The sequence below is a fragment of the Hesperophylax consimilis genome, chromosome 20 (assembly GCF_061612785.1).
Source record: "Hesperophylax consimilis isolate HC1 chromosome 20, BYU_Hcon_1.0, whole genome shotgun sequence".
NCBI classification, from domain to species: domain Eukaryota; kingdom Metazoa; phylum Arthropoda; class Insecta; order Trichoptera; family Limnephilidae; genus Hesperophylax; species Hesperophylax consimilis.
This window is the reverse complement of record NC_142855.1, coordinates 4,114,992-4,131,943: the sequence shown is the minus strand read 5'-3', so window position 1 is coordinate 4,131,943 and position 16,952 is coordinate 4,114,992. Positions and strand designations below refer to the sequence as shown.

The 16,952-nt window shown below is 32.5% G+C and overlaps 1 protein-coding gene across 1 annotated transcript; it reads left to right on the top strand.

The window, feature by feature from the left end:
• Positions 1 to 627: 627 nt before the first annotated feature.
• Positions 628 to 3,185, top strand: LOC149413935 (uncharacterized). The gene is made up of 3 exons (XM_089644016.1): positions 628 to 674; positions 1,319 to 1,471; positions 1,621 to 3,185. The coding sequence occupies exons 1-3, from the start codon at positions 629 to 631 to the stop codon at positions 2,364 to 2,366; spliced, it is 945 nt and encodes a 314-aa protein (XP_089500142.1). The 5' UTR covers position 628; the 3' UTR covers positions 2,367 to 3,185.
• Positions 3,186 to 16,952: the final 13,767 nt, after the last annotated feature.

Here is a 16,952-nt window from a genome sequence, read left to right as displayed (position 1 = left end):
TATTGTAAGAATGTATTGCTAAACACTTTGATACTGATTGATAGCATTCGCTAGGTAACATATGTCAAAGTATACACCAAAAAGTTACACTTTCAGGCCGCAAGTTTCACGCTTACTTAGCCTTTACATACAAGTACACACGAGAAAAGGAGGGTAAGTGTATCTTAAAAATGTAATTTCTGTTGCAAAGCAAACATCGCGATTTTTCCTGTGACGTATGTTCGTGTGCTTTCATTGGTAACAGAGACCGTTTTGTTGAAGAATTGGCAATTTCATTTCGCCGCTTTCGTGAAAAACATGTCACGGGTTTAAGTTTTTCCGATCTGTGGACAATTTGAATCTAATTCGTAACCACTCCAAATGGACTAATCGATTTATGTTTTTTTTTCAATAAAACAACAACTTTGCAAAGTTTTTATTTAGACTTCATACTGCCTTTTCGGTACAATATTAAAATTCATGTTTTGTTACAGGTTTATTTTATTTTAAACCGAAACCAATTACATATCACAGCAGTGGCATGGATCTTCCCAACCCAGAGAGTGTTTCCATTAAGACGGAACCAGGATACCAGGAAGAAGGCGCAGGTAAAATGCCGTACATGGAAACAAAGATGGACGTTCTGGATATGAAGAAGGAATATTTGCAGTCTGACAAGAGTGTTCAGCCAATTAGTAAGTTGCATTGCGTATATCACAAAGGTAATTCAGATGGACGCAGTAAGGGCAGCGGCTTGTTTTCAATTTCCCCTCTTTTCGTCCTCCTTTGACAATTCCCTATTCCTCAAGCTTCTGCCTCAATAACTCTTTCCTAATACTTGGATTATAAGATCGCATTACAGGAACGCATGTAACGTGTATTTTACTACTCCGATGAATATGTATTATTATGATTCCGGAGCTAACACTAACATACAGAGTTTACACTGCATTTAAACATTCAATGTGAATGATATCTCCAAAAATACAAAAAGAGCATATCTTGTGTCATTTTTATAACTTGGACTTTCTTTGTACTCCTTATTCGAGTTTTCTCAGTGGTTAATACAAGGTTTGAACTTTTACTAATAAAACAATTTTTATTTTATTTTTTCTACATTTCTCTATGAAGGCGACGTAAAGATTTTTAAATTTTTTGTATAATATTTTTGCATAGTTGCTATTTGAACGTTCTTTAATTTAATGCAAGTAGCGAAAGCTTAATAAAACAATGTTATTAAATACAACATTACGTCAGACAATTAAAAAAAGCTCTAACAACCATATAGTTTAGTTACACTCAGCACGCCTTTCCTTACCAATATATTTTGTTGTTCCAGGTAGCATTAAAGTGGAGACTGTTCCCATCAAGATAGAACCAGGACCCAAAGAAGAATGTGAAGGGGGGATTCCTTATGTGGAAATTAACATAGACCTGCCAAATGTTAATAAGAAATGCTTAGAGAGTTCCGAGAGCTCTACCCATATTGCAGGTAAAATAAACATAGATCTGCTGAATGTTTAACAGAATGGTTTAAAGCTTTCCGACAAATATATCCATATTTCAAGTAAAATCGACTTAAATTTGACAGAATTTGTGTTTTCTAAATTTTTTAAAGTCTATTTTTAAACATTTTTTCAGATTTAATAACGGGCCCGACATGTCCTGAAGGGAAACCTCATTCATGTTCCCATTGTAACTACTTCTGCTCACGCAAGTCAGCGTTAGAACTACACTTGCGTACTCACACTGGAGAAAAACCTTTTTCATGTTCTTACTGCAGTTATTCATGTTCTCAAAGGGGAACTTTAAATAATCACGAACTTTCCCATACTGGAGAAAAATCGTATTCATGTTCCTACTGCAACTATACGTGCTTTCTTAACGGAACATTACAACGTCACATGCTCATCCATACTGGAGAAAAACCTTATTCCTGTTCCTACTGCAATTATTCATTTTCACGAAAGGAAAATTTAAAAAGTCATATGCTTTCCCATACTGGAGAAAAGCCGTTTTCGTGTCCCCACTGCAGTTACTCTTGTTCTCAGAAGGGATATTTAAAAATTCACATGCTTACCCATACTGGAGTAAAACCTTATTCTTGTACCTTCTGCAACAAATCATTTTCTATTAAGGGGAATTTAAAAAGTCATATGCTCACCCATACCGGAGAAAAACCTTTTTCATGTTCCAACTGCAACTATTCATGTTCTCAAAGGGGAACTTTAAACAATCACATGCTCACCCATACTGGAGAAAAACCTTATTCATGTTCCTACTGCAACAATTCCTTTTCTCTAAAGGGGAATTTAAAAAATCACATGCTTAAGCACACCAAAAAAAACCTTACTCAAGTTCCTCCTGTAACTAATCATGTTCTCTAAAAATAACTTTACAACGTCACATGTTCAACAATACCTGAGAAAAATCTTGTTCATGTTCTTACTGCAACAATACGTTTCTCTGTAGCAGGTCTGGGGAACGTGCGGCCAGCGAGACTTTTTCTTGTCGAGCATTTTCTGACCCTAGAAGTTAAAATTAAGTTGATCACGTGATAAACGTTTTTCTTCCACAGTGCTTCTTATATTACTGCATTTAAATTTCCCCCTGCGGCAAAAATGTTCCCCACCGCTGCTCTAAAGGGAAATTGACGTGCTTACCCGTTGTGCAGCAAAACCTTATTCGTGTTCCACTGCAACTATTGAAGTTCAGAAAAGATATATAGATAATAGGGACGCGTCATATGCTCACTCATTAAACAGAAAACCTTTTTCATGATCTTACTGCAGCTATTTTTGTTTACCAATTAAATTTTTCAGTCAAAATAAATGTATTCTTACTCAATTTTAAACAGCTACTCGTATAATGCAGGAGTGGGGATATTGTTTTCCCCCGAGGGCCATTTGTAGTGTAGCCCGTGGTCCGCACAATATTTATAATAGTAGCATTATTTGTAAAGCGCTGTTTTTGTGAAAATTTACCTCAAATGCTTACTTATCTACATACTAATCATGTTGCATGACGGTAAAAAATATATGATTATTTATTTAGCCTTATTAATGTGGTACATCTAATAAATTTATTACATGATTTACATCTTCATTGTAACATATCTGCTCTAAATGATGTAACATGATTTCCATCTACATTGATAGATATTTTATGTTATTGACTTAATTTAATTATAAAAAATGTGTTACATAATGAACAATATATTACAAAAATTGCAACACGTATTAATTCAATGTTTATAGACTTGAATATAAAACCTTGTATCTTCATCATTTCGTTAGTTAGTAAAGCGTTTGAAAATTTTTTAGACCTACGGACTGTCAAAAAAATTAGTATTATTACGCAGACCGGCTGAAGATGGAGACTAAAATAACTCCCGGGTTAACAAGTACTGGGTTGGAATCTATTTGGTTCTTAAAGACCATTAAAATAAACATTATGTATCGATTTTTGTAAAATCAATCGAAAATCTTATTCTAGAAACGTTGATATACAAAAATGAATTTCCCAGGTTTATTTCACTTAAATATATATAGGTCCCACAACATTTATTGCGTCCGTGCGTAAATCCGTCTTTGGGCGTCCAGCACTTCTAGTTCTTTTTTTTAGATTGTTTTTGTGAATATTGCACTATGTTTTACTCACGATAATCGCTAATATCATATTTTTTTAATATTCATAATAATGCAGTTTTTGATGTTTATTACACTTTCATACACTTCTAGCGTCACGTACATACTCACGTCCGGGTGTATATTTTTTGTATATTGAAGGTTCCTTTTAATATAGGTTTCACGTCCCTTCTCTCTAATGTAATTCTTACGTCTTCCGTATATTGCTGACTATTCTAATAAAGTTTTCACGTCCATACTGAATAATTTATTCTGGCGTCCGAATGTATATTATTTGTTTGTTACATGGCGTTTTGAATGTCGATTTAATTTTTACGTCTTCCGTATATAAGGACCTTAAGACTCTTGGATTTGTTTTGAGAGTTTCAAAAGACTTCAATAATTTAGGCACATTTAGGCCGTTGTTATGCCACTTATATTATATAACCCCCTTAGGATTACATAACTTATTCTGATCTGGGAGATATATTTCACCTTAAAAATAATCAATATAAATATTGTTTATTTTAATTCTTTTATATTTCGAGACAATTAGACATCTATATTTTTTGCAAATCTTTTGTTTATTTTGAATATCTACTTATGTGAGACTTCTTTTCATTTTTATCAATGTATCTTATTTTATTACTGCGATACTCAACTATTAAACTAGAATGCAAAAGTCTATTAGGCGTAATAAATAAATAAACAAATACACAAACCACAAAAAATATTTCTTACTCTTCTAGTGAAGTTTTCACGTTCATAGTGAATTAATAAATTAATTACAGCATCTGTGGTTGAGGGGTAAGACTCTAGACTCGCAATCCGAAGCTCGTAATCTGACGGTCAAACCCGGCCGCGGCGTGCGGAAATATTTTTTTATTTGTTTGTGTTATTTCACAATTAATACATTAAAAATAATATAAAGTGTGTTTGCGGCACGTTCCAGAGTGAAATATATATTCTCAGTATCGCCCTGGTGTGAGATCACCATTCCGAAAGGAAACGTTATTTCTTAGCTTTTGCCGTGTTTGGCGACCAGATCTAAATATCCAGGTACTTTTCCACATATCTCTTCCCCATCTTCTTCCCCTTCCCAATACCTTTACCCTAGTACTCAGATTGGGGATGCCACAGTCTCGCTGTTCCAGACGGGAGCGGTTGAGACTCTTGTGCGGTATGTAAAAATATATGTTTACATAAGTTTTATTTTTTTGACATCCAGAAACACACCAGACCTGACAACAAACTGTCTATTGATAGTGAGAAGTTTGAATGAATATCTTGTTGCATCTTGTATACAAACGTACCAACTGGGCGCAGGCGTGCGACAATTTTTTTTACAACGATATCAATATCGATTACAATTCCTCAAACACACACTACAAAATATGTGTTAAAATCACTGAACTATATTGCCTATACACTATATAATTCGCTTCCAGATATGTACAAACACATCCACCATAATAAAAAATTGCAAAGCAATGCTTTAAAAGAATATTTTTTAACTACATTTAAAAATGAAAATATGTAACTGTGTTGTCATTTCTTGTTGTATCTTATCCATGTTTTTTTTTCTTTCTGTACTTGTTTTCTATTGTTGTTTGTTCTACTTAACGTGTCATTATTTTAATTTTTAATTTTATGCTGTATTGAATGTGAAACTTATATTTGATATCAAAATACCGTTGTAAAATTGTTCCTACTACCTCCTACATATGAATTGTAAGTTCCTCCTGTCCTGAAATGAGTTCTGTTACTCATCGGGATTGCTCTAGCAAGAAATAAACACAATAAAAATAAAAAAAAATAAAAATAAAATATCCTTAGTAAAAATGTATAATTTCATAACGCGCCAGTTTGCTCCATTGCAGAGATCGGTCGGACATTTTTAGGTTGGGACATCAATTTACCGTCCACTGTAAACCATCTTACAAAAAAGTCCACCCGCGCAAGGCGCTTTTTAGTTCTGAGTGCTAATTGGCATCGTTGTAAATGAACTGAATGTTGCCAAATCTGGCGTTTTGCTTCACCAAGGACTCAAACAATACATAAAAATGTACAAATTCGCTAACGGCCAGGGGACGCAATACTATCGACGAAATGCGTGGACGCAGCACGGCCGTCGTTATGTATACAAAATAATATCTACTCGTGTTTGGTCACGAGGATACAATACCATCGACGCAGCACTTTTGTCGTTACGTATTCAATTTAATAATATCTGTTTTTATATTTGACTTAATTAGTTCAACCTCAAATTGTAATATTTTAATAAATGACTTAAACTTATTAATACCATTAAGTTAAAAAATAAAAATATTTTTAGTGTTACAATATTTAGAACATAATATTATATAATATTTCAATCACTTTTCTGATAAATAAGATGCTTGTGCTTAGGAGAGGACAAAAATATATTTTTACATATTTATATTGCAAATATTATTACAAAAACTATTAATAACCTTACAAGAAAATACAATAAAAGTAATAAAAACAGGTTAGTTATAAATAATACCAAGGAATGATAAGCAGAAACATAATATGTGGAGTTTATTAATCAGAATTGATTTGAAAGTACATGCACGGCACACACGCTCATGTAATCTAGTAAAATAAAAATGCTTGTCTTAGAAGAATATGTTCAACACATGTATAATAACATTCTCTCTGATTCTACTCGTATCTTCAATGTAACCAAAATAAATATAAAAACTAAATTAAAAATGTATTAAACGTGTTCCAAACTGCATAAAATGTAATTATATTATGTAATGACATATATTATGTAGTATTATGTTATAATAATCTTCTGTTTTAATAATCTCCTTTTATAATAATCTCCAGTTAAAATGATCTCATGTTATAATAATCTCCCTCTTGAATAACGTTATATTTTTTACAAAATGAAACAATGCTTTGTTTTAAACCACTTTATATTTATTTGATACAATATTTGGGTTCAATCCAAACCGGTCGACGAAATACAAATTAAAATAAAGTGGTTTAAAACAAAGTATTTGTTTCATTTTGTATAATGTCAAGCCACAAAGTGTTTGCTTTCTTCGATAAATTTAATATTTTTTAGTTCTTGTAAGTACCTATAGTTTTTAAATACATAATGGAATAGAATATTGCGGAAATTTGTAATAAGGAAGTTAAGTGAAAAATATTTTGACTTATAAAAAATATGTTCATGTAGATCAAAAAATATCGATTCTAAATATATAAATATATTTCTATATTATTATTCTTAGAATTAGTTAAACGTTCTTGAAAAAGCATTCAATAGCAATAGACTGTATACGCTCCACGATTGGTCGAAAGAATTCTGACGTCACATGTGTCGTGACTTGTACGTACAACGGATCACCTATGGTGCATCTCTTTCTATTACACGAGAGATGGTCGGCTTAGATGAGAGAGGTGTATAGGCCAAACGTTCATTTGGGTTTGTCAAATATATGTACGTATTTGTTGTTATTATTATATGAAATGGATTTCTAAAGATACATATTCGTATAGTGCTTTATAATAATATGTTGTTTATTGCATATATTAGAAGTTTTTATTATTATACATGTCACATAACATGTGATCAGAGATGTGCAAAATGGGTACCCAAAACCATTTGAAATGCAAAATGGAAATGGGTCAAAACTTTTCCATTTGAAAATGCAAAATGCAAAATGGTTTTTAGAAAAGCATTTCAAATGCAAAATGCAAAATACCTATTTTCAAAATGAATTGAAAATGCAAAATGGTTTCTCATGTCAAACAATTAAAATAATTATAACAAACATTATACATGATGGTAAATCCAAAAACACCACGACTACAGATTATGAAACCACAACAAATTTGCGCCGGACTAATGTTGCCAACGTAAAAACATAGAAACTGCTATCTAACATTTAATATTACAGCGTCATGACCCCATGTTCAGTATTTGAATCAGTATTTTTTGTAATGGTATCACTCAATTGCCAGGGCTCCTACCAGGGAGCAACTTGATAAATGTAAATTATCTCTCATAGCGAGGTTGAGGACCGACTGATATTTGGGGCTTATGAAAAAAAGATGAGTGGAGATAGTACGAAGAATGTTGCAAAAAAGCATTTAAAATGGAAAATGCATTGAGAAAAGCATTTAAAATGCAAAATGCTAGATGGTTTTTAGAAAAGCATTTAAAATGCAAAATGGAAAATACCCATTTTGCATTTTGCATTTCCATTTGAAATGGATTTATTTGAAATAAAGCACATCTCTGCATGTGATACACTTCAGGCCGCCGGCCGCCCAGAAAAGTCTCACAGTGAACTGGGCTGTAAACCGTTATTTTACTTTTGGTCTTTACTTTTCTGCGCGGTGGTCCTGAATCCGCGCGGGGCACGTCAACAAATACCGTACCGGGCGGGAAAAGCAAATATTCTAACTTAAAATATTAATTTAACCATGAAATCTTAATCAATTTTTTTTTTTTTATAACATCAATTCTAATAGACGGTTAACATTGGTAAAAAAATACTGGAATTCCTTGTGGAAGAATTAGAAATTTTTCCATACAAAATGCTTAAGCGACGTGGTTTTCACAGTTCGAATGACGTCACACCCACACCCCGCCTCTTACCGCTCGGATTCCGCTCGTTTTGGCGGGCTTAGTAAATTTTAAACTTTGAGAATTAATTTAATTATGAAAACAAACTTTAAAAAAAAATACCAGTATTTAAGTTTGAATGCGAACATTGATAAAAAAATTTAAAAAATGGACTCAACTTCCTTATTGGTTTCTCAGTTAGGTAAATTACACATGTATAAATGAACCACATTGTAAACTGTTGATTTCCCTGAAATAAAATAAATAATTACAAACAATAAGATAATTTATGAGCTGGTATTAGAGAATTTTAAATTGTTTTTTTTGTAACTGTCATAATTTTCCTCAGATATACCAGGAGTAATTTACTAAATAATTTTGTACCGTTAAATAAATAATGATGTTTTGCTGTTGTAGTTCGAACTAGTGGTACGGTTAGTCCTCCAACATAAATAATTATTTTACATAAATTAATTGTGGAATATTATTTTTATCAAAGAAATCTTTATGTAATTGAAGTACTTAATGTACGAGTATTTTTGTCATAAATTTTTGTGAGAGGGGAAACCGGGAAACCTTGGAAAACATTTATTGTTGGATAGTTATATGGCTTTTTAAAGATGATTTTTATTAATATTTTTTGTATTGTCACAAGTGGAAGTAGGCATGATTTATATGCACCCCCCCATTTCATATTGTAGTAGTGTAGAATGTGCAAGTGCAAAATATATACCTTTAAGTATTTTTAATGATACAGTATTTCTGAGTCTAAAAAATATAAAGATGAGTTTTCTCATTCTGTCTACTGTGGAGTTTATTTGACTTTTCCATTTGATGTTATTATAGATAATTATTCCAAGATATTCACACCCTAAGCACCCTGATCAAGTTTCTGAAGGAATCCCTTAGGTACCTGCTCACGCACTCTACACCTCCTTCCTTGACTAAACTATAAGGGTATATTAGGTACCTGCTCACGCACTCTACACCTCCTTCCTTGACTGGACTATAAGGGTATATTATGTACCTGCTCACGCACTCTACACCTCCTTCCTTGACTGGACTATAAGGGTATATTAGGTACCTGCTCACGCACTCTACACCTCCTTCCTTGACTGGACTATAAGGGTATATTATGTACCTGCTCACGCACTCTACACCTCCTTCCTTGACTGGACTATAAGGGTATATTAGAGCTATGTATTCGATTATATTAAATGGCTTATTATTTAGATTCATTAATTGACAAACGGTTTGCGTTACATATTGGTATTTCGTTAACATTGATATCAGTAAATTTTTCTTTAGCATAGACTACAATTCCACTACTTTTATTTTTGTGATAATTTGTGACATATTGTTTGTAGTTTGGAATACTTGGTATATTTTTATTTTTTGCATGTGAGTGTGCCTCGGATAGTAATATAAAATATGGTTGCGGACATAATGTTAAATACATAGGTATACCAGAAGTTCGTCCATGTTTCAAATTATACTCCTTATGTTTAAGTGCAAGATTGTTAGTAGATTTACTATATTGTTCTAGATTTTAATGCATTTGCTGTATGTTTCACATACGAATTCTTCTATATTTAGATTTTTTGTTGATTTCATTAAAGTTAAAGTTTTCATTGCATTTATGAAGGTGTGATAAAATATATAGTTATAATTCTATAAATATATTTATTTATTTATTTATTTAGACGCCGTAAAAGGCTTTTACAATATAGATGATTTATGTTTACAGTGGTTCACAGGAGCGAAACAGTATTATGTTAAACAGAATAATTACTGAGAAATTATGTTGAAAATTAAACAAAAATAAAATCTGGTATACATAGGTACATTAGCATTTTTATTTTCAATCCGTACAGTAGTTTAGTATTGAGGTTATTGTTACCTTATAATAATAATAATATAATATAATAATATAATAATTATTATATTATTTTATATTATAATATATTATAATATATATATATATTATAATATATTATAATTATATTATAATTTTTTTTTTCTACTTCCGATTTAGTTGTCCGGGTTAAATCTTCCCCAAAGAAAAAACTTAACCCTTCCACTCACTTTTCCACAAATGATCATCTAGTCAATCAACATTATGTAAGTGCATTATATAAGCAAAATAAATACAAAACAATACAAGAACAACACGTCAATTCACCAGAGATCAAATGGGAAAATAATTCACCGACTCCAGATATTTTCATATCAGAGGGTTCGGCTATTAATATTATAATTATTTTTTTTTATTTTTTTTTATTTATTTTTTTTTTTATGCTTCCGATTTTTTTGTCCGGGTTAAATCTTCCCCATAGGAAAAACTAAACCCTTCCACTCACTTTTCCACAAATGATCATCTAGTCAATCAACATTATGTAAGTGCATTATATAAGCAAAATAAATACAAAACAATACAAGAACAACACGTCAATTCACCAGAGATCAAATGGGAAAATAATTCACCGACTCCAGATATTTTCATATCAGAGGGTTCGGCTATTATTATTATTATTATTATTATTATTTTTTTTTTTTTTATTTTTTTTTTTTTATGCTTCCGATTTTGTTGTCCGGGTTAAATCTTCCCCATAGGAAAAACTAAACCCTTCCACTCACTTTTCCACAAATGATCAGCTAGTCAATCAACACTATGCAAGTGCATTATATAAGTAAAATAAATACAAAACAATACAAGAACAACAACACGTCAACTCACCAGAGATCAAATGGGAAAAAAAATTCACCGATTCCAGATATTTTCATATCAGAGGGTTCGGCTCGGTAGTACTTCTAACAGGGCCTATAAATCCTACTGATCCCTCAACATAAATATTTAAAAAATCTTTCGTTATCCTACATGTATTCAAAATGACCGACTTTTGCATCTTTATATATAAATTTTTTGATAGATCTAATACGCCTAAATTTTTAATGAGAGAGCTAGGTATAATGCCAGTAGCCGAAATAACGAATGGTAATATTTTTATAGTCTGAGAATGCCAAATTCTTTTTATTTCGTTTCCTAAATCTGTGTATTTTCTAATTTTTTCATTAACAGATTTTTGAATGTTACAGGAATTTGGAATAGCGACATCAATGATATAACTATAAACTATATCGGGTCTATTATGACTAATCGTTCGGTCTGTTAGTATAGTTCTATCATAATATATTTTATAAAATTCGTTTTCTAAAAATGAATTTGGTTCGTATTCATAGTATGGTACTATATTACGGCAGTCAATCAAGTTATGTTTAATTACCAAATTTTGGTGAATTATTTTTAAAACTTGATTGTGCCTAAATGTATACTCGGACGAATAATTAATATTAATATTAATAATAATAATAAAATGACTAAAAAAAAGCATAAAAATAAAAAATTAAAAAAAAATAATAATCCTCACAATTTGTGTTACGATATTCTTGCTCGATTTCAATTCATATCTAGAGGTTTTTATTTTATTCTATAAGATTTATTTTATATTCAGAAAATATTCGGGAACTTATCAATTGTTTGTTTAATTGACAATAATCAACAATATTTAATTTAAAATAAAAATATAACTTCGTAAACACCACTTTTATTTTTTATACTTTGTGCCGACTGGTTTTCGCTACCAAAAAAATGCTTTTTCTTTTTAAAAAAACAACATTGTTTCGTTCTTCGTTCTATAATGATTTCAATGTATAATAGTGTGCTTGTATAAACTCCGCTCATACGAGTTTTGAAAACATAGTGTAGAGATATAATATAAAATAATAATCATCCTAGACTTCAATACAGTCAATAGGTGTCGCATATTAAATAAAAATGGATAAATTTATCCAAGACACTATCTAGATAGCATTTAGTTCGAGTTGAATCCTGCAATCATACATAAAGATGCAGCCAATAAAAATATGCGTTAAGAAAATTAAGACTATGTTTTATTTTTATTTTTATAGTGAATACCTCACAAGAGTCCCAACTGCTCCCGTCTGGAGCCAGTGAGACTATGGCATCCCCAATCAGGGTATATTGTGAGGCTGTAGGTAAGTGGGGAAGGGGAAGAGATGGGGAAGAGAAAGGTGGGGAAGTACCTGGCTATTTAGATCTAGTCACTAAACACGGCCAAAGCCACTTGGAGCAACGTTTCAATTCTGAATGGTGGTCTTACACCAGGACAATTCTGGGAGTATCTTCCACTCTGTTGGTAATTCTCAGTCGAAGTCTATTACAGTAAATATGACCGAATCGGATAGGGACACATTATCTCAGTTGGTAGAGTCACGGCTCGGAAAACCAAAGGTCCTGGGTTCGAGTCCCAAATGTCACAGTGCCTTTTCCAGATTTTTCTGTTTCAGATGTTCGATTGAGTTTCGCTAAAATTGTCTTCAATAATTAAAAATAATACCTACTCTAAATCGGCCACGGGTACACAATACTATCGATGTAATGCGTGGATACAGCACTACCATCGATATTTATTATAAATATCTATTCGTGAACGGACGCAATATTACCAACCTAATGCGTAAACGCATCTGTAGTATCCTGTAGATTCACCTTAAAAGGGGGCTTGGATTCAGGATTGATAAAATACGTAAGGCTGGTGGTATAATTACAGAGATCGTTTATTGCTTGTTAACTGCGAGACTACAGAATACCGAATGGCAATACAGACTACCGCCGAAGTGCTCCCCGCACCTCGCGGCCCGTAGGTAGGTACCGTGTACCACACATCACAATCGTCGTTATGCATTAAAAACTACGCAGGATGCTTCTTAGTTCTTAGTATCAAGCGGCATCGTTGTAAATTAACCCAACGTTGCCAAATCTGATGATTTACTCAACCAGACGCTCAAATAATTTATAACAATGTACTCGTGAATGGCCACGGGGACGCAGTACTATCGATGTAATGCGTGGACGCAGCACGATCGTCGTTATGCTTTTAAAACCACGCAGGATGCTTCTTAGTTCTTAGTGTCAAGCGGCATCGTTGTAAATTAACCCAATGTTGCCAAATCTGATGATTTACTCAACCAAACGCTCAAATAATATGTAACAATGTACTAGTGAATGGCCACGGGGATGCAGTACTATCGACGTAATGCGTAGACGCAGCAAGACCGTCGTTATGTATTCATAATAATATTTCAGCGTGATCGGCCAGGGGGACGCAATACTATCAAAGTAATGCGTGCTGCATAGCATGACCGTCGTTGTATATTCAAAATAATATCTACTCGTGATCGTTCACTGGGACGCAATACTATCGACGTGATGCATGGAAGCATCATGATTGTCATTATGAGTTAAAAATAGTATATTCTCATGAGCGGCTACGGGGACGCAGTACTATCGACGTAATGCATGGACGCAGCACGACCGTCGTTATGTATATAAAATAATATCTACTCGTAATCGGTCTCGAGGACGCAATACTATCGACGTAATGCGTAGACGCAGGACGATCGTCGTTATGCATCGAAAATTATATTACTTCGTGGACGCGGCAAGATCGTAGAAATGAATAAAAACATACACTGCTCGATATATACATCGTGTAGCGAACCTGTCGGCAAAATGTCAAACGTTCAATATTCGTTTCCAGACATTTTGAGACATTTTTTGCTTCCACAAAAATTTTTGCCATACGATTCTACATGGGGTAAGCATCGTTCTGGCCAATTTTGACGTCAACACATTGTAGCGTCCGTATATCGGACGCTGTAAGTCGGTGGACGCTACAATGCTATGGAGTTTTTAGGGGTCGGACGTAACAAATGTAGCGGGATATATATATTTGTTAACCGTTTTCCGAACAGGAGAGTTGTCTATATCTGCCGTGTCCGTGAATATTGGATTAACCCATTACCTCCTTGATTTTTATTTTGATTGGATGAATTGAAATTCGCCAGAATACTTTAAAATCCTTTGACGTGAAGCTCAACAAAACCTATGCCCACATTGTCATTTCGCATTGGCGAAATTTTAATGTAGGCATGGGTTTTGCTGGCATGCAAATTTCACTGTTTTTTTCATGTTTCTTTTAAAACGTTGCACTTGGCTTACAGGACCCTTTCGTTCACGGTTCTATTACATCACGATTTTCTTGCCCATAGCATACGTCTATAACCGAATCAAATTCACCTGTAATTAGAAGCGCGGGGAGAGTTACACTCCGGTGAAGAAAGCTACATACAAGAAACAAAAAATAATGAAAATATAACCTTAATGCAATTGCTTGCTTGTCTTTAACTTGCCCGAAGCTTCAAGAATAAGGTGTTGAACTGGTTTACAAATTAGTGCCAGTAGCGCACATTCTCTTGTCCTGGAGGATCATCAAATGCAGGAATGTGAATATGTAGTTGACAATAAGGCGTGAGGGGAACTCTACATACTCCCACATCGACAGTACAACGGATGATCCCTGACCTAATTCAAGATCATGTAGGTATCGGATGCATCGAAATAAGTAACCTTCACTGGAAGTAAAACACCAAATATTTTTCCTTTTGCACATCGACCGAACTATAAATAAAATCACCTCGAAGTTGCTGGTATTGAACATACGTTATGTTCAACATAATGAACAATATATGAACAGACAGAGGTCAACGTGCACGTCGTTTATCTGTTCGTCTTCGTGTTCTAGAGGAATCACAACAGTAGCGCGCACACTGTCATCACTTTAACATAGTTAAGCAGTTTCAAATTATGAAAATGACAAATCACAGTCGGAGGACTACGTATTTTCGACATATTTGATAATTATCTGAATACAACAGATAAAGTCTAAATTTAAATGAAAATCACCCAATAAAACAGAGCACAACCGCTTTGTTTGAAGCCATGGTAATCAAAAGCCTATACAAACATCTGTCACAGTTGACCTCCAAACAATGCGCGCAGTCATTTTTTTTATTTTTTTTTTATTTTAAATACATAAACGGCTATACTGCCTTTTATAAATAAACATATAATAGAGTACAAAGTAAGAAAAATAATATTATTACATTATAGTAGTTTTAAACTTAAAAATAACATACAATTATTTTGTGTATCAGAACAAAAACAACAAAAAAAGAACAATGAGAAATATCATCATTTCATTTCAACATGTCCATATTGCGTATATAAAATTACATTATGGAAAAATAATTTTTGAGTACATGTTTATATTGCGCTAATTTTAAGAAATAAATGTCGCCGATGTTGGCATGTTCATTTCCCAAAATGTGTAATCGACTGATTGGTGAGTAATAATGTGATAATGTATGTGTGTTATTATAGTAGAACGGTAGAGTCAGTCTATTGTTAGTGCGACCAGGGCAATGAAATCATATTAGTTCTATTAAATCAGGGGTATCCAGGACCGAGTGAATTATTTTATATAATATTAATAGATCACAGATTTTTCTGCGATCTGATAAATTTACGAGATTAGTCCAGTTTAATAACAAATTATAGTCCACGGATTCTCTTGGAATACCTAATTTAAAATTAATATACCTAAGGTATCTATGCTGGACTTTTTCAATAGCTTGAATATGGATATTGTAATGTGGAGCCCAAATCGTAGAGTTATATTCCAAAATGCTTCTCACTAGCGTTATGTATAAAATGCGAATAGTATCAATGTTACAAAATTGTTTGGTTATTCTAATAATAAATCCTAAAATCTTCATTGATCTATTAATAATATTAGTTATATGGCTAATAAATGTAAGTTTTGAGTTGAAAATAATACCTAGATCATTTATTGTTTCTACTGAGTTTAATATAATTTTGTCAAGATTGTATTCATAAATTGTCGGTTTCTTTATTTTATAAAATCTTATTATTTGACATTTACTAATGTTAAGTGCCAGTTTATTGCATATACACCAATTAAACAAGTTGTTTAAATTTTTTTGTAAAATTATGCAATCAGAAATATTTTTGATTTTTTTATATAATTTTAAATCATCAGCAAATAACAGAATATCAACATCGGAAAAAACGTCTACAATGTCATTAATAAATAAAATAAACAGAATTGGTCCTAAATGGGAGCCCTGTGGCACACCACTAGTGGCAGAAAAGGCATCCGATATTACGTCATTTAACTTTACAAAAAGTTGCCTATTTGTTAAATAACTCTCTACCCATTTAAGAAAGTTCCGGTTATACCCATACTCCTTAATTTATTTATCAATATTTTATGACAAACTTTATCGAACGCCTTGCTGGTCAGTATATATCGAATCTACTTGACATTTATCTGCAAAGGCATTTGCTATAAAGTTTTTATGTATTAGTAGATTTGTCAGAGTTGATCTATTCTTCATGAAACCGTGTTGAAACCTTGTTATAATCCCATTTAATTTAAAACTAATTTAATCCAAAATAATTTTTTCAAATAATTTTGGAATATTTGACTGTATACACACAGGTCTATAGTTGCGTATATCGCATTTGTCACCTTTTTTAAATATGGGTGTGATGTAACTATTTTTCCATGCAATTGGAAAATATCCCGATGACAATGACATATTAAAAATTAAATAGAGGGGATACGACAAGGCATGTATACAGTGTTTCAATAGAATTGGTGGTATTTTGTCAGGACCCGAACTTTTTTTAATATCTAATTTGTTAATATGGGTTTTAATTTCATTTATATCTATGTGAATGTTAGAAATTTGTAAATTGATGTTGGATGAAAAAAAAAAGAATTTCACTATTATCA

Coding starts and splice junctions, on each gene's coding strand:
- LOC149413935 (XM_089644016.1), top strand. CDS start 629: ATGAAGAAGGAATATTTGCAGTCTGACAAGAGTGTTCAGCCAATTA. Junction 675..1,318: donor CAAGAGTGTTCAGCCAATTA/GTAAGTTGCATT, acceptor TTGTTGTTCCAG/GTAGCATTAAAGTGGAGACT. Junction 1,472..1,620: donor GAGCTCTACCCATATTGCAG/GTAAAATAAACA, acceptor ACATTTTTTCAG/ATTTAATAACGGGCCCGACA.